This window comes from Colias eurytheme, chromosome 7, assembly GCF_061535395.1.
Source record: "Colias eurytheme isolate Ceu_HAF_F1 chromosome 7, ilColEury1 Martin Lab GWU primary, whole genome shotgun sequence".
Classification (NCBI taxonomy): domain Eukaryota; kingdom Metazoa; phylum Arthropoda; class Insecta; order Lepidoptera; family Pieridae; genus Colias; species Colias eurytheme.
The window spans coordinates 9,127,174-9,146,220 of record NC_142986.1 but is presented as its reverse complement, the minus strand read 5'-3'; the positions used below and the strand labels follow the sequence as shown (position 1 = coordinate 9,146,220).

At 35.1% G+C, this 19,047-nt stretch overlaps 2 protein-coding genes and 1 pseudogene across 4 annotated transcripts in view; 1 reads left to right on the top strand and 2 right to left on the bottom strand.

The window, feature by feature from the left end:
• Positions 1 to 5,022: 5,022 nt before the first annotated feature.
• FucT6 (alpha-(1,6)-fucosyltransferase 8) overlaps positions 5,023 to 19,047 on the bottom strand; it is a 33,212-nt gene continuing 19,187 nt past the window's right edge. For 2 of the 3 annotated variants that reach the window (XM_090103605.1, XM_090103606.1), the window contains exons 6-13: positions 18,805 to 18,991; positions 18,221 to 18,320; positions 17,705 to 17,842; positions 16,243 to 16,396; positions 12,291 to 12,464; positions 7,785 to 7,946; positions 7,076 to 7,150; positions 5,023 to 6,583 (exon numbers count right to left, since the gene is read on the bottom strand). In XM_090103605.1, coding sequence (XP_089959731.1) covers positions 6,485 to 6,583; positions 7,076 to 7,150; positions 7,785 to 7,946; positions 12,291 to 12,464; positions 16,243 to 16,396; positions 17,705 to 17,842; positions 18,221 to 18,320; positions 18,805 to 18,991 — 1,089 coding nt within the window. In that variant the 3' untranslated portion in view covers positions 5,023 to 6,484. Of the gene's footprint in view, positions 6,584 to 7,075; positions 7,151 to 7,784; positions 7,947 to 12,175; positions 12,465 to 16,242; positions 16,397 to 17,704; positions 17,843 to 18,220; positions 18,321 to 18,804; positions 18,992 to 19,047 lie in introns of those variants that run through there. The other variant, XM_090103607.1, reaches the window with a different exon arrangement.
• Positions 12,482 to 14,529, top strand: LOC149907240 (uncharacterized; annotated as a pseudogene).
• Positions 15,462 to 16,004, bottom strand: LOC149907239 (uncharacterized; the record flags this gene model as incomplete). Its single annotated transcript, XM_090103829.1, is given in 1 exon segment — positions 15,462 to 16,004. A coding segment is annotated over 1 exon segment (543 nt), but the record flags the coding sequence as incomplete, so codon positions are not given.

The window sequence follows — 19,047 nt, the reverse complement described above, 5'->3', positions numbered from 1 at the left end:
ATAACACGTCTTACTTTATTCCAATCAAAATATTTTTTAAGTTTCATGCTGTTTGTGTACTATGGACTCCCTAAACTACTGTACCGATTTTAATACAATTTTACCGATTAGTTTATATCTTAATTACAATATGCTTGGAAATACTGCATGTATTGAAGTACAACTAGATTGGATAGCGTTCATCACTTTCCTGATCACATTCAAGTGGAACCTCGTGGTAATAAATCGTCGTCTCGAGGCGGTCGTTGTGTCCGATCCGATGTATAAGAAAAAATGAACAGAAGTTAACGTTATTTATGCTAAGTTGCAAATATTCCTATTTATTGGCCAATGTTGGCGTCAACACCACACATTACAACCACATGAGTATATAAATAGTACAGACACAAAGCTTCATAAGAATTTTTTTTTCTGTCAGTTAAGTTAAATTTATTTAAGTAAATAAAACATTTAGATGTATAATAATTGTTTATTTATTTTAAATTTTTACGTTTATTGACTTTTATCCTTAACATAAGCTGTATTTTATAAAAAATATTTAAAACTCGAATTTCCGAAATTTTTGATTTATAAGTTAAATGTAACGGTTTATAATTAAGTTATGGTATAATTAAATGTAGATTTCACTTTTGTACAGCTTAGACATTTTTCTGTATGGATACAGTGCCTTTCGATTTGTAGTTGGACAACATTTCATTTTATAGGTACTATATTATAATAATTAAGAGCATGAAAGAAAAAAAGCATTTCTTCATAATGCTATTGTTACCACAAAAAATATTTTCTTAATCGCTAATTTTAAGAAAAAATAAATTAAAATTAAAATTGATGTGGAGACGTTATACATACAGACGTTAGAACAAAGTCCACCATAAGAATGAAGTCATTTAGGAATAAGACGATTTTTAAACATTAATAAAAACCTAAATATTTTAAAAAAGTAAAAATTACTGTTAGTTTTTATCTAGTTTTGATTAAAATAAAAATAAAAAAAAAGTAGCAAAAATTTTTGAAAATATGTTCTAATTTTGGAGCAGACTGTAATGTCTGTATTTGTATGAACATATGTGGAGATCGCGTCCACTTATTTTCATGCGTAAACGATGATATTCATACTCAACTTTCTCGAATTTTTATAAAATAAACCTATGTTTTTGTTATATTCACTCAAAAGATTGTCTATTCTAGTGTGAAAATACAAAAATAAAAATCTAAAATACCTTGATATTATTTTTTTATGAGTATTTTTCTTTACAATGTCATATTTTTTCAAAATGTGTGGGAAAAAATGCTTCTAATAAGTAAAATAAACACGCCAGGGAGTAAGTAAGGTAACTAATATAAAGTTTGGTTATCTAGTTAGCATCAAAATTTACAAGAGTGTCACAGGTTAAAGTTTACATCACAAATTTTAATATCGAAAAAAATCGGCAAATCAGCGCCGACCGCTCGAATTTCTCCGACAGACAGCACCTTTTTGACGCGGCGCGCCGCGACAGCTGAGGGGTTAAATGAGCCAAAACTATTTCACCTTAAATAGCAATATATGACTTTATATCCGCGTCCGTACCTTGCTATATTGAAATTCTTAATCGTATGAATTATTAAAATTGCATACTTTTTACTTAAAAACTTGTTAGTTACTGTAAAAGCACTCAATTACGATTAAACGGCAGGTAAATACCAATTTTGGTGAATGTATTTGAGTATAAATTAGTTTTTGTTCCTATCACTTACCTGAGCATTTACGAATTATTTGATAAATATATGATACTCGTTTCCTCGTATAAGATTTCAACATGAAATGAAAAATTTACAGGAATAAATAGGTCGATAAGAATAGTGTAGTTTTCTACTTTTACTTTTTCATTATAGCTGATAATTCGTTTTATCTTGATCTTTAAATCTGTGAGTAAAATAATATAGATTCAACAAGGCTTCACAGAGAGCGCTAAAGTGGTCTGCAAAATAATTAGGTACTGGATCCTTTAGTTCGGTCAGTCTGTTGATGTATGACCACTTAATAATGTTTTAGCTCAGCAGAACTAAAATGTTTTTACAGACCTTTTAAATCGGTCCCTTGATTAGGCAACAGCTGTAGTTGATCCGAGGTATTTTCCTCGATGTATTTTCAATATAAATAGGAAATAAAACACAGAATACCTTAAAATACTTATATATTACTTTCATTTTATATACATTAATACAATATAAAGCTATATACACACAGTTTAGGTCCATATTCGACAGTTATTAAACTTCGTAACATTAACGTTCAGTAAAAATGTCTACATCACTGCTATAAGGCTGAGGTTATACGCTTAATTCGACGCAAGACTGGGTTATTTACCTACTATCTTCTTATATATAAAAATGAATCGCAAAATGTGTTGGTAAGCGCATAACTCGAGAACGGCTTCTCCGATTTCGATAATTCTTTTTTTATTATATTCCTTGAAGTACGAGGATGGTTCTTATGTAGAAAAAACGTAAACATGTACCACGGGCGAAGCCGGGGCGGACCGCTAGTAATTATATAAAACTATAAACAAACAATTAATATCATAACAGAAAGTACACAAAATTAACAATTACCCTTTAAATATTATATGAATGATTTAAATGAACGTGTTTATTTAATAATGATACAAAAAAATTGGCACATAAAACATAATACAAGTGGTATATTTATAATCTAAAAAAAATATACTCATCATAATTGAAATATTGAAAATTGATTGAAGTTTCAAGAAATTGATTTTTCCTCGACTTATAATTCATTTAAAAACTTATGAACGTATGATATCGCTGTATTAAATGATTTAATTTGATTTATTACTTCTTTTTTTTAACAACAAAATGGAAACAGATAACGTACACACACTAAGAATACTTAACTAAATATTATTCACAGATTCAAAAAAAAATATTGAGTATAGGCCATGCATTTTTCCGTGTTTGAGTTTTTGTTTTTACCCAGTCCCACTAAAATTTATATTCGACTATACGAGATTATTTCCATACAATAATAAATAATAATTATCACTATTATGACAATATGTGCATTATTTAAATACCCTCTTACATTGTTTGTCTCACTTGCAAGATTTCATCTCTACATATTTTTTAAATGAAGAAAAAAAATGTGTGCGTGTACTAGTGTACACACGTAAGAAGTGAAACTTCTTTATGACCTTATTTTTCAAAAAAAAATTACTATATACAACTTTACAGAAATACGTCGAATCACGTGTGGTAGGGATAAGAAAAAGATGGCACGTAACGGAAAAATGTCACGCGTAACGAAAAAATGTTACACAATTTTTTTTTTCCAACCCCGATAAAGAAGTTTCACTTCAAAAATACGTTATTAAGGTATAATAAGTAACTAGACTCACAATCACGGTCAAAAACTGTCCGAAGCACTTTGCCTTTGCCTGTATTCGGCAGAGTTTTCTGATTCATTGATTTAATAGACTTTGAACATTACTGTCAAGAAATAAGATGTTTATTTCAATGTTGCTCGGACAATTTTAGACGTCCTCTTAAAAGGCGTTTGTGAGTCTAGTTTATAGTAATTCGTTAATGAAGACGTAAATACATTGCAAAGTAATGTTGGATTCGATTGAAAGATTAATATATATAAGATTAACGGCCGGTTACACAATTTCTGATTAGGCTTCTGTTTAATTCATCTGTCAGATAAAATAACCAACAATTTATGAAAATTTATGTGAAAATGTGTCAAATAGGCTATGTATATGACCGGCTAAACGGAAGCTAAACAAACTCATCTAGAAATTGTAAAACTGACTATCTTGTCAATAATTACAAAAACAATAATTTTTAAAACATGATTAAACAATTCATATTTCAATTATTTTTTTATAACATAAATAATAAAAAATATGAACAAATATTCTGCTATCGCTTACTTAAGGCGACGCATTAATTCCTAAAAATCTCAAAATGCAGATCATTGAGCTCAAATACGGTTTAAAACACGATTTTTTTATGTTATATACATATATTTTGCGACTTGGTAAATTATTGTTATTCTAGAAAAAAAATATAGTACTAAATTAGGAAGCTATACAAAAAATGCTATCATTTGTTAGTTTGTTAAAATAATAAAGTTAATAAACGTCCCTAGGAAATAAATAGATATTTGCTCTCTTTCTACTGAAAGAGGTTTACAAAACATGAGTTTCTTTAAGATTCTAATCAGATTTGGAAATTTAAATATGGAATTCTACATTTTGACTATGGAATGTAGTTCAAAATTGGAACGGGTGAGATTCGATTCTTTGAATTGAGAAACGATCTTATAATTAAACTAAAATACGTGCACCGAATGACGACTTCGCCTTAAATAATTATTTGTGATTTATACACTACAAATGTAAATGTGAAATAATACAAATACACTCACACAACTACATTTGCCACTACATTAACGTATCACACTCAAATTCATTATTTAATTTGCATTATGTATTATTTATGAAAGAAAAAATAACTGTAATATTCAATTACCGATTTTTAAAACATTTAACATTCAGTTTTTGTATGTTTTTCAATATTTTGAAAATATACACAATGCAAATCCAAGCTAACATTTTTAAACTATATATGTATACAATATAAACTAAATTGAACATGATTCAAAAAACATTAGCTACATAATGAAAATGTGAAAATCCTCTAAAATACATAATAATAACATAATACATAAATATAACATTAATTTAAATCTACATAAGGCAATAACGACTTACTGGTCTTAAAGCGATGAATACGTCATATGACAAAAAGAAAGAGAAAAAAATGTTGTGTGGTTTTATGAAACCACGGTAAAAGTGAAACTGTTCGAACGGTTCCGAACACTGCTTTGTGTAGCGCATGTCGCGTGACGGTCGGCTGCCGAGTAGGTATACCTACTCGGCAGCCGCGATACACGCGACATGCGCTACACAGACCAAAAAGTATGAGACGATGTAATAAAAGTTTCACTTTAAAAATATTGTGTGAGATACGAGTGTGAATGAAATAGCAATATATTTTTCGCATATTTTTCTAAAAGATTGTATTTGTTATAAAAAAAAACATATTGCTATATAATGGAGACTATATTTTGCAAATTAACTAAACTACATCGAAATCATTAAAGCCGTTTATAAACCGTTAAATGGAAAAGTTACAATTAATTAACTACCTAAAGCTATATTAAACAAAACTAAATGATTGTAAAAGATAATATTTATACAGAATGACTTGTGATTGATGTAAAATTTGTATTTAACAACCTAGAAGTAGTCAGAAACATCGAAAGGGTAAATTATCGTGAGATTTTTTGTTTAACACCTACTTGTGGTAGAAAACAAAGTGTAGACAAGCTCCACAAGAGAAACGTCAAAAAGTGGCTAATTAGCCACATTTTACTTCAGTTGTCTCTTTCTCACTCACAACAGTTGAATCATGCCATCTCACTTTGACGTCATAGTCGTGTATGCGTTAGTGTGCCGTGTTTGAAGATCGAATGTAGTGTTGGTAACCTATCTACACCTTTTTACATATAATAAAATATATATTTTACATATATAAAAATAGTGTTTGAGTTATCAAAAAAAGGCTAATATATTATTTTCAAATGTGATACTTTCTGACGGTAAAGCGTGTGTCTGGCAAAATGAACTACATACACCTATAAATCACATACATAGTATTATCGTCATGTTGTAAAAAAACTGATTTCAAATTTCATTAAATGCTTTTTGCAAACATGAACAAAATTCACTAACATTATTTGCAGCAATTACAGCTAAGTCTTATCCGAATAAATTCAATATTTAGGGCCGATTTATCAATGCTTGGATAAAACTTATTCGTCAAATAATGTATAAAACTACCATTTTAAAAACATATTCAAATTGCCCGTATTTGACAGTTTACGTGACATTTTAATATTATCGTGTAATACTTTATTGGACGGATAAGTTTTATCCAAGCATTGAAAAATCGACCCTTAATAATATTAACAACAACAAGGGTTTAATCGGCTACATGTACAGTCGGCGACAAAATACTTTACTATTATATTTATGTTCAAGCTTAATTATCTAGTGAACCTTTATAAAATTGTACATTTGTTGGTTAAAACTTATTATATTTCAAAATGATGTGCGTATACAATTTACTGTTAATTTCAAGCCGTTTAAAATTTATAAATCCGTTAAAATGCTTTTAAAATGTTTTCCATTAATAAAACTTACCATTTAAATACGATTCCTGGATACAAAAGTATATTATTTTCTTCGATTACAGAATAAACATTGATACAAACTTTACCGATACAATTTAAAATACCACCAAGCAAATACAGATACAACTAAATTAATAATCTCACTGCATATTATCATTTCATAATAAATACATTATTTAATTAAAAGCACTTTTATCGCCGACTGTACTAACGAACATCTCCCTATAAGTCGTTCCGTCGTTCTTTGTCTACCTGCTTGTACTCTGGGAACGGGTAGAGCACTAAATGATCAGCTGTTTTGTACCATGGGATTAGGCCGTTCTGAAATAGGAAAAATTTATTTTAAATTAATACTAACAATAGTTGAGGATTAGGAAGGGAAGAATTTTACGTTGTCGTACTTATAATAGCTTTTTGTACTGAACTTTAAATATGTATATTTTTTTTTCTTTTATATTGACTTTAATTTCGATCAGAAAATCAACAAATTTTGGTATTGTTAATCAAAAGTTTTATTCATATCGATATTTTATGGCGTTAATGAAAAAAGATTCCAATGAAGAGATATCGTTGCATGCTATTTTTTTTTTTTTATTTAATTAATTATTTATAGTAAACAGTATTAAAAAAGAGCGTGGGTGCGAACACACGTTTCAGAAAAGAAACTTCTTTGGCAAGATTCAAAGATACCAAAATCGTCGCCTTACTCCATGACGTGACCGTATTGCCATGACGACCTTGAAATTTTACTCTCAACGCGCCTAAAGAAGTTTCACTTAAAAATATATTTGTATAAAAATATAAATATCTCACTTGATTAGTTCTTTTATTGGTCCCTCGTCCGAATCCATTCCAGTGGTTGCCCGCGATGCCGATTAAATCACCTTCCTGTATAACAATATTATTTTTCATGAGAACTTATTTAATTTAGTCATAGTAACATAACTAAACATTAGTTTATAATGATAATTAATAATTTTTTAACATTTTCCAAATTCACTGATGTTAATTTTATAGTCAAGTATATTTTGTACGTTCGCGATGTGATATATGCGGGGCGGCCCGCGGCCCGATGTAGCAAGGTGTTTGTTATTTAACATTTACAGACACTTATAGAAGTTATAATATATTTAAATTTTCTCGGCGCAAATTGCCAATTGACTGGCATGCAAATTTTTATATAAGAACTAGCTGTTGCCTTTTTGGTCTCTTTTTGGTCTTATTGTGATGATACCCTTTATATTGGCCTTTATATTGACCCGACTTGTTAGTAATATTAATGCAACATTTGAAGTAAATCCATGCAATACTTTTTGAGTTTAGCCCGAACATACATACAGACAAACATTCTAAAAACTATATTTCTGGCTTCGATATTGATTGTAGATCATGGACCAAGGACCAACTGTACATTGAATATTTTAAAAAAATATTCAATGTACAGTTTTGGCTTTCCTACAATTTTACTAGATAATGTGACAATAATTATTTCCTAATAACTTATTATATTAATATATCTCACCTGTAACGCGATCTCGTTAGGCTCGCTAGGCACGTGCGGCAGCAGCGCGCGGCGGTCGTGCGCGTTCTGCCCGCCGAAGTAATATATATCGTCCAATGATTGAAACGCGAGCGACGCGTCCAGACGGTTCGTTTGCATCATCTCGTAGGCTACGCGACCCACCTGTTTGTAATCAATTACGATATAATAAATAATAGTGGTAATAGTAAATTTAGGGATAAAACTACCATTTTAAAAACGAATGTTAATTGTCCGTATTTGACAGTTGACATTTGAATATTATCGTGTAATACTTTATTGGACGGATAAGTTTTATTCAAGCATTGAAAAATCGGCCCTTAATGTGACTATACAAATAACATGTTATAAATTTATTATAATTACTGACAGTATACGCGAACATTGAAGGATTATGGCTTTGCCCAATAGAAGCCGTATGTAGCGCACGTCAGACGGTTAATTGGTCGTCACTCTATGCGTTTTGTTATTATACACCACTAGTTTTTAATCAGTACAAAAAATTTTATAGGGTGTTAAGTATCTTTAACCAATCATACTTGTGTAAGAAATAATTAAAAACACTAACAAACAGAAATGTCCCAAAATTGTCCACATAAATATGTAAAAATTGTTAAACCTAAATTTAATCAATGACCCACACTAGGTATTGTGTTGTAATTTTCTAGCGTACGATTTCGAGTAGGTCCGTCGCACAGATCCATTGATAAATTCCGGCAAACTCGCGTCCAAGCTCGCCATTCACCCATTCCTCACCCCGCCACCCCCTTTCCCTCTGCGGCCTGCGCCCGCGTCGCACCCCAACGGCCCCCCGCCCCAACGCGACAAACAGTGCCAAATTGTTAGCGGAAGTGAAAACTTGCTTTTTTTCGTCGCGTTTGTTTACGTTCTTCCCGGTACGATGTCATATCAATTCACATCACGGGATTATGTACTTATGCTTCGTGCGTTCTTTTTGAGTGGAGAAAATGCGAGTGCAGCAGTACGTATGTACAGATAAGAAGTACCCGAGTCCCGAACGCTCGATCGCCAAATGTACGAACCGTGGTAAACTAGTGGTGTATACGACAATATAGTTTCAAGTACTTTCAACTTTGACGCGCGCTAAGTACGCGTAAAGGCTTTGTCAAATAGAACGCGTTATTAGCGCGCGTCAAAGCGTAAAACGGACGCGCTGTAACGCCGCGATGTATTGTATTAGGCAGTTCAATAAAGAAACGAATCTTCAATGGCGGCCAAAGCTGACTTTGACAGATGGTAGGATCAGCAAAAAAGAAAATAAAAATAACGTAAATTGATAATTATTTTAGTAATTATTTTGTTAATTATTTTAATTTGTTTGTTGACAAACTGTTTTGTTATGATATTTGTGTATTTATATGAACTATCAAATGACATATATACAGAACGCAACAAAATCCCCATTAATACTCGTAGTCTCGTAATTAGCCCATAAACTGAACAACTTTCCCCAAAGAATATATTATTAAAGAAAATATTATTTACTACTAGCGGTCCGCCCCAGCTTCGCCCGTGGTACATATTTACGTTTTCTCTACATAAAAACCATCCTCGTACTTCAAGGAATATAATAAAAAAAGAATTATCGAAATCGGTTCAGCCGTTCTCGAGTTATGCGCTTACCAACACATTTTGCGATTCATTTTTATATATAAGAGAAGAAGATAGCAAATACATAATTGTCATTCTAAATTTATGATCGGGTTTCGCATAGGGGTCGACAGGTAGTCAAATTCAGGTAGTCGAATTTGAAAATTATAATTTTGAGCAATACATTTCTTTAAATATTTCTTTATTTCTTTGTTTGAGATTCATCATTATCATCAGCCCATATAAGTACCCACTGCTGGGACTATACAACTTGGTGATAATAGTTAGGGAGCCAGGTGCAAATTGGGTTCATTATTTCCTCTCAAGAGATAATTCGTCAGAAGCATCAGAGTATAGTATTATAAAGCCTCGTGAACGTCAGCTGGCGCTCGGTTGGGGGGGTGAGCGGTTGTAGCCTCCCATGCACGTAGGAAAAAAAAATACATTCATTCATTTCCTCTCAGCTAAAAATTTGTCAAATTGTAGCTAACCCAATATCTCAACGAAAAAAAATAATCAGCTGGTTACAGCATGGTGTATTATACGTCAGCTGGTGGCTCGAACATGAAAAAAAAAATATTATTTTCCGTGATTTCCTCTCAAACAAAAATTTACCTGATGATAGCTTATATGTAACTGTGGATAAATATATAAGTCAGCTGGCTGTATCTTGGTGGAAAAACCGTCAGCTGATACTTTGAAACTTATTACATAGGAGTATCTATTGCCAATTTATATGCATCAGCTGACTAGATTTTCCTCAACTTATTGCTAGCTGATTCTTTTATTTATCGCATCAATATATTTTTAACACTCTCACTCACAAATTTTCATCTGAGAGGAAATGACGATATCTTTAATTATTCGACATTACGCTTCAATATAAGAGTTGAGTTGAAATAAACATTCAGTATCATTATTTTTGAAACGAATAAGTATGTAATCAAATAATTTTATATATTTAAATAATTAAATAATCAATTAGCAATAAATGAACTAGTTACTCGATAAAAAAAAACAATATAATAAACTCTGCTCTTTTACGCATATCCAATTGGTTCACTGCTAATAATTTATTATTAAATGCAAAAAAAAAAACAAATTGTGTAGAATTTATCCTTCCAAATGTAAAAAAGGTGAAAAGGGATATTATTTTAAACGGGGAGGTATTATACCCTGTGGATTCCACTGTTTTTCTTTTGATTGGTTTGACACTAGATGAGAAGCTACAATGGGGGGCCCATGTTGCCACCACCGCTGCTAAGCTTAGTTCAGCTGCATATGCAGTTCGAAGAATAAGGCATCTCACCGATGAAGACACGGCTAGATTGGTTTATTTTAGCTACTTTCATAGCATTATGTCCTATGGAATTCTGCTATGGGGCAGGGCTGCAGATATAGAAACTATATTTATATTACAGAAAAGAGCCATACGCTCTATATATTATAATTTACGTGCTAGGGACTCACTAAGAGATCTCTTTAAGAATACTGGTATCCTCACTGTACCATCACAGTATATATTTAATAATATTTTATATGTACACAAAAACGCAGACTTACACACAAGAGTAGGAGATAAGACACCGTTATGGCACAAGGAACAGAAATAAAATTGAAATCGTCATTACATTCTTTAAATTTACCACCGATTCGGAAAGCAGTATCTATGGAGAAGAACCGGCAAGAAACTCCATAAAGATATCGTCATTTCCTCTCAGATGAAAATTTGTGAGTGAGAGTGTTAAAAATATATTGATGCGATAAATAAAAGAATCAGCTAGCAATAAGTTGAGGAAAATCTAGTCAGCTGATGCATATAAATTGGCAATAGATACTCCTATGTAATAAGTTTCAAAGTATCAGCTGACGGTTTTTCCACCAAGATACAGCCAGCTGACTTATATATTTATCCACAGTTACATATAAGCTATCATCAGGTAAATTTTTGTTTGAGAGGAAATCACGGAAAATAATATTTTTTTTTTCATGTTCGAGCCACCAGCTGACGTATAATACACCATGCTGTAACCAGCTGATTATTTTTTTTCGTTGAGATATTGGGTTAGCTACAATTTGACAAATTTTTAGCTGAGAGGAAATGAATGAATGTATTTTTTTTTTCCTACGTGCGTGGGAGGCTACAGCCGCTCATCCCCCCAACCGAGCTCCAGCTGACGTTCACGAGGCTTTATAATACTATACTCTGATGCATTTTACTAATTACCGCTTGAGAGGAACTTGGTCATAAAATCTGCTTCTGGCTCCCTAACCATAAGTTCATATTATTTCTTGTCCATATTTTTTTTTGCAATTTCAAGGCAATTCTCAAAACTTTAAACTCCAATATCTCAGAAACTAAGTGATTCCTCACCCCCCCCCCTTTGGAGGAGGGATTCCCACCACTCCCCCCTCTCCTCACCCCCCCACAAAAACCTTAAATTCGAGGGTTATATTTGTATACTTCTTCCAAAAATTATAACAGGGAAAATTAAATACATTTTACTTTACCCTATTTTTTTTTGCATACCGTACGGCCGTGTGTGAGCGAGAGGGAATGATAAGCGCCGCCATTGAAGATTCGTTTCTTTAAAGAACTGACTTATACTATGTCTTAACATAATGTCTAATAGAGCGCCAGCGTTGCATACTGCTAGCGCTGGCTAGTCACTCGAGCGCTACACCGTCACGTTCGTCACGTCACGCTCTATTCACGTGACACAGTTGCGTCACGTTTAGTGTGTGTATAGCGGGTCACGCACCTGGCTACTGAAGGTGCACACGATGTGGTCGCACAGGGCCAGCAGGTGCAGGTCCACCAGCAGGCCGGTGAGCGTCACGTGTAGCGGCGGTGTGTGTGTATAGCGGGTCACGCACCTGGCTACTGAAGGTGCACACGATGTGGTCGCACAGGGCCAGCAGGTGCAGGTCCACCAGCAGGCCGGTGAGCGACACGGGCGTGTAGCGGCGGTGTGTTGCCGCTGTTTTGGCTATGGACGGGTCGCCGAGGAACGTGTACTCTGGGTACTTCTTGCGGGCGTCTTCTAACACCTGTGGAGGAGAAATAATATGTAGGAGTATTACTGGCTGGTAGAAGTATTACTGGCTGATGAGAATTACATCGGAACGAGATTTGACAACTGTCGATCTGGCGGAGCGTCGCGTCGATGGTCGGCTGCAGACGTTGCTTGGTTACAAACGAAGAACGGCTAGAGCACCACGTTTGCGACGAATCGCTATTGTTCCGAGTAATCTTGTGCATTGTTGTAACAAAACTAATTAAAAGCGATTGATCAAGTGATTCCCTAATTACTAGTGCATAGATTTGTACGATTACATAACATTTGTTTGTAACATTGATGATTCATTTGTTTCCACCAACATTATAATTTACTGAAGATATGGGTGATTCTGATGATTATGGCCATCCGCCCATATCAGAAGTGGGATTACCAAGCGCTACTGACCGAGGAATATCAACCATCTGACGAAAATAGCGCCATGAAATTGCTAAGCAATATGGAAGTCTTACTTACTCGGATGTTAGCGACGACGCAATCGCCGATGGTAACTGCTAGCGCTCAGTCTAGTCCAGTGAAACTCGTTGAGTTTAATCCGTAAGATATAGACGTAGATGAAGAAGGTTGGTGTAAGATTACAGAGTTTATAGTACTGACCAAAAATTTAAAGGGCGTAGATTTACTTGTGGCTCTTACCAATGCACTAAAAGGCTGCGCCGCCTCTTGCTTGACAAAGTTGAATTTGAATGAGCTCACATGGGAGACTGTAAAACAAAATTTAATGGCCAGATTTTGTAAACCAAAATTATTTCAAGACTACTTTGATGAAATATTGCATTTTCAAATTGGAACAAAAGAAACCGCAGCAGAAGCTGCCTTGCGCTTATGGAATATGATCGAAACTATACCTAAAACCCGAATGCCAGAAGATGTTATAACTGGATTCGTCATATCGGTCTTATGTCGGGAGAATGGTTTGATACGCCGTCAGCTAAACGTCACTACCAAACCTCAGCTATTTAGAATCTTAAGAGGCATTTTTCTAAAGCGAAGATCGGAGCTTGAAATCCAAGAGCCTAACTTGAAGCAACCTTGAATTGTGGACGCAAGATTTCCAATGTCATTTGTCACCGGCAAGCCGACTGTAAAAAGCGTCTTTGAGAAGATTCTTCTGGGATGACTAAATAACAAAATCCGTTAACTGCAACACGTGCTCCCGAGAAAATTGCGACCGTAACCTGCTACATATGCGGTCAAGCTGGACACGTAGCAACAAATTATAACGAAAGAGGATGATGTCGGTTAAAAAGGAGGTATAGCTACTACAAAATAAGAGGTTAATATCTGCGAACAACGACCGTCGAGTAGCATCTTGAGGCCGTAATCCGGTGAGTCAGTCCCCTTTTTGTTTGAAAGCGGATCGTCTTGTTTTTTTGATAAAATAGAGCTATCTTAGTAAGTTGCCAGATACTGTGCGCAGTGATCTTGGGCATCTTACGGGCAAGTAGAGCGTGTGATGCGCACTTTGAAAAGTTTGCTAACGATTATCTAAAACGGTCCCAATAAAGCGTGGCGTGACATAACATCTGAGATTGTGATATCATTGACCATGAATTGTCGAAAATTGGTCGAAATTCATGCAGAGCAAGACAATCCGTAACTTATGAGTAATCTGTAAGCATTGTTTGCATGAAGTCTACTTAACTATGTTGGCACGTTGTGTGAGAATAGTTATCGACTAATGTGGTGTGTGAAGGTGGTTGAAGGGAATGTCGTCCGGGCCATGCAGCTGATAGCGGCTGGTCGAAGTGACACATTTATCCGATTCAACCATAAGTGTTCTTTGGTCGAAGGGACAGTGTCGTCCGGTCCATGCACATGGTCGAAAGGACACACCAGTCCGGTCCAAATGATACTGTGTAAAAAATTGGTCCTAAGGATAGGACATGCCGATAAAGAGTGCATTGTTTGTTGTGTGAGTAGAAAAAGGTGCCGTCCGGTCCATGAGTGGTCGAAAGGACACACGCTTTTTCATTCTGAGACAATTATTGTTGTATGACCGTAATATTACGTAGTAGACGTTGACGACGACGACGTATTAGCTTGTCAGGATGGGCGAGCGGGTAGATATTGACAGATACCCGTCCGATGGATTGTGTTATTGTTACAGGACTGCAATTTGATGCGCCCGAGGACGGTCGAAAGTCAGAATGGCCGTGTAGGAGTATTACTGGCTGGTAGAAGTATTACTGGCTGGTGAGAATTACATCGGAACGAGATTTGACAACTGTCGATCTGGCGGAGCGTCGCGTCGATGGTCGGCTGCAGACGTTGCTTGGTTACAAACGAAGAACGGCTAGAGCACCACGTTTGCGACGAATCGCTATTGTTCCGAGTAATCTTGTGCATTGTTGTAACAAAACTAATTAAAAGCGATTGATCAAGTGATTCCCTAATTACTAGTGCATAGATTTGTACGATTACATAACATTTGTTTGTAACATTGATGATTCATTTGTTTCCACCAACATTATAATTTACTGAAGATATGGGTGATTCTGATGATTATGGCCATCCGCCCATCAAATCAATATCAAAAATTATAGTATCAATTTATTGGAACGAAGTTCCTTATCGCGCGTTGTGAAAGGGGGCTGGACGGAAAAAAATTCTCACGAAAAGTTGTAACGACACTTTTTGCGACAGAAATCTCTCTCTCTCTCTCTCACCGAAAGCAAATCCGCTACTTTAGTAACTTCATTCCATCCAGATGTCCCTTGACACCTCTCAATACTTCTCTCTCCTCTCTCTTCTCTCTCTCCTCTCTCTTCTATTTCTTTCCCTCTCCTCTCTCTCTTCTCTCCCTCTTCTCTCTTCGATCTCTCCTCTCTCTTCTCTCTCTCATCTCTCTATTCTCTCTATTCTCTCTCTTCTCTCTCTATTCTCTCTTCTCTCTCATCTCTCTCTTCTCTCCATCTTCTCTCTTCGATCTCTCCTCTCTCCTCTCTCTCTTCTCTCTCTTCTCTCTCTATTCTCTCTCTCGTCTCTCTCTTCTCTCTCTTCTCTCTCTTCTCTCTCTTCTCTCTCTTCTCTCTCTTCTCTCTCTTCTCTCTCTTCTCTCTCTTCTCTCTCTTCTTTCTCTCTTTTCTCTCTTCTCTCTCTTCTCTCTCTCGTCTCTCTTCTCTCTCTCTTCTCTCTCTTCTCTCTCCCTCTTCTCTCTCTCGTCTCTCTATTCTCTCTGTTCTCTCTCTCTCTTCTATATCTCTCTCCTATCTCTCTTCTCTCCCTCTCTTCTATATCTCTCTCCTCTCTCTCTTCTCTCCCTCTTCTCTCTTCTCTCTCGTCTCTCTATTCTCTCTTCTCTCTCTTCTCTCTCTTCTCTATCTTCTCTATCTTCTCTATCTTCTCTATCTTCTCTCTCTTCTCTCTCTTCTCTCTCTTCTCTCTCTTCTCTCTCTTCTCTCTCTCTTTTCTCTCTTCTCTCTCTCTTTTCTCTCTTCTCTCTCTTCTCTCTCTCGTCTCTCTTCTCTCTCTCTTCTCTCTCTCTTCTCTCTCTCTTCTCTCTCTCTCTTCTCTCTCTCTCTCTTCTCTCTCTCTCTCTTCTCTCTCCCTCTTCTCTCTCCCTCTTCTCTCTTCTCTCCCCCTCCTCTCTCTCTCTTCTCTCTCTCTCTTCTCTCTCTCTCTTCTCTCTCTCTCTTCTCTCTCTCTCTTCTCTCTCTCTCTTCTCTCTCTCTCTTCTCTCTCTCTCCTCATAACTTTTTCTGTTTATCTCTATTTTTAAACAAAAATTTTATCAAAAATATACTCACATTAGCATCATCGCTGGCCAAATATACCCTCCTTGCGTCTACAGTTTGTGTAATTTCTAACTGGTCATAATAATCCTTGACGTGCACCATATATTCGTCTATACTGTGGAACGCCGCCTCTGTGCCCACTTTGTCTGTGCGACGTATATGTACTCTGTGAAAAAATTGACAGATTTAAAAAAATAACGTAAGTATTTTTTTAAAACCCAGATAATCGATACGATAGTAGTGGACCGCAAAATAAGACTTAAAAATTTTAGCATCACTTTGAAGTTTGACACAATGCATCATATTTTTATGTTTGAAATATAGAATTTTAAATCTGTTTCCTTTTTGTGTACAACACGAAATTTAAGTATGGAACATAAAGGTATTTGTATGAAATTTCAAAGTGTCATCTATACATCTATACATCTATACAAATATATACAAATACTAGCGGCCCGCCTCGGCTTCGCCCGTGGTACATATGAAAAATAGATGTTGGCCGATTCTCAGACTTACCCGATATGCACAGAAAATTTCATGAGAATCGGTCCACCCGTTTCGGAGGAGTATGCAGACTAACATTGTGACACGAGAATTTTATATATAAGATTATAAAGAGGAAAGGTTTGATTTTTTGTTTGTTTGTTTGTTTGTATGAATTGAATAGGCTCCGAAACTACTTGGCAGATTTGAAAAATTCTTTCACTGTTGGAAAGCTACATCATTTCTGAGTGACATAGGCTAGGTTTTATCCCGGAAATCCCACGGGAACGGGAACTATGCGGGTTTTTTTTTGAAAACGCGGGCGAAGCCGCAGGCGGAATGCTATGGTCCGGGAGCCAGCAGCAGATTTTATGACCAAGTTCCTCTCAAGCGGTAATTAGTAAAATGCATCAAAGTATAGTATTATGAAGCCTTGTGAACGTCAGCTGGAGCTCGGTTGGGGGGAAGAGCGGTTGTAGCCTCCCGTATCAGCTGACGGTTTTTCCACCAAGATACAGCCAGCTGACATATATATTTATCCACAGTTACATATAAGCTATCATCAGGTAAATTTTTGTTTGAGAGGAAATAAAGGAAAATAAATTTTTCTTTAAATTTAACTTTCATGTTCGAGACACCAGCTGACGTATAATACACCATGTTGTAACCAGCTGACTATTTTTTTTCGTTGAGATATTGGGTTAGCTACAATTTGACAAATTTTTAGCTGAGAGGAAATGAATGAATGAATGTTTTTTTTTTCCTATGTGCGTGGGAGGCTACAACCGCTCACCCCCCCAACCGAGCGCCAGCTGACGTTCACGAGGCTTTATAATACTATACTCTCATGCGTCTGACGAATTATCTCTTGAGAGGAAATAATGAACCAAATTTGCACCTGGCTCCCTAACCACTAGTGTCTAATAAAACATGATTGTAAATCCATGATGTGGCAATTCAAAATAGCTTCAATAAAAATTGAAATACGAACCCCACAATCGGCCTCTTAAAGTGCATTTTGGATATTGTTTCATTTATCGCCTTTTGCATGGCGGGCCGCGGCTTTAATATGTATTTGAGCATTTGTCCGATCCACCATGACGCTGGGTCTCCGTTGAAACGTACTATCCTGGAATTTTCGTTATTTTTATTATTTTTAGTTTTTTTTAGGAAGTTTTTACAAAAAATAATTTATGTTATAAATTTTGTAAAAAATAAATGACTGAATAAGCTAAGACTTTTTGTAATCATCAAGTCAAAACTTTACTAATGATGAAAATAATAATATTTTTACTATTCTATTTATCTAACAATTATACTGAAAAAGGACAAGAAACATTCATTGTAAAACATGTAAATAATAATAATTAACCACATTAAAGTAATGCTATCAGAATTTTTTTTATTTATATTCTTCTGGTGAAAGCAAAATCTACCAAAACCCAAATAATATCTCTATTATAAATTGAATCAAATTAATTCTAGATATAAACAGTTATTACCATACCGGTGTGCTAAATCCGAAGGTATGGCGAGCGGCAGGAACTTTGGCTTCTGCGAGATGGAGTCGATGAACGGTAGAGATACCACTTTTGGATCATATGCCGCTGAAAACAAATATAATGTTTAGTTAATTATTAACAAAAATATTGAAATGTTCATTATTGTATAATTTCCTATTATAACATATTATTTTCACAGCACGTCCGATTTTAAGGTATTTATTTTGTCATCAATTTCTATACCTTGGCAAGTGACCTATTCGTGTTGATAGAAATCTACTCCACTGTTTTTTTGCTTTCGGTCAATATAGAGCGAAAACGCCATTAAAGAAAAATCTGATGAATAAACTTAACCAACCTCACTTTATACACAGCCTATAATTTCTATCAAACAATAATTGAAAAATAAAACACCTTATATACTCAGACAAGAACCAACCTCACTTTGAACACACCCTACAATTTCTCCCAAAAAAAAAAAGAAAAAGAAGCACCCTGCATAATCTCACCCGGCTACTGCACTATCTTGGAGTTGAGGATATCATTCCTACCAAAAAATAATAAAAAAAATCACCCTGTATAAACTCACCCGGCCACTGCACAACCTTGTCGTCATACGCAGACACACAACTATCAGATATAGGGTGGAACACGTACTCCCACCCCTTCGTATTATATCTCCAGCCCTTAGAGTTGAGTATTAGTGTCCTCTCTGTTGCGTATGCGAATATAAGGCAGTATACTATGTGGTGAAGTTGGCAGCCGAAACCGCAGCCCTGGAAAGAGGTTATTTTTGGAATTAGGTTATTTTTCAATGTAAAATTTTATTGAT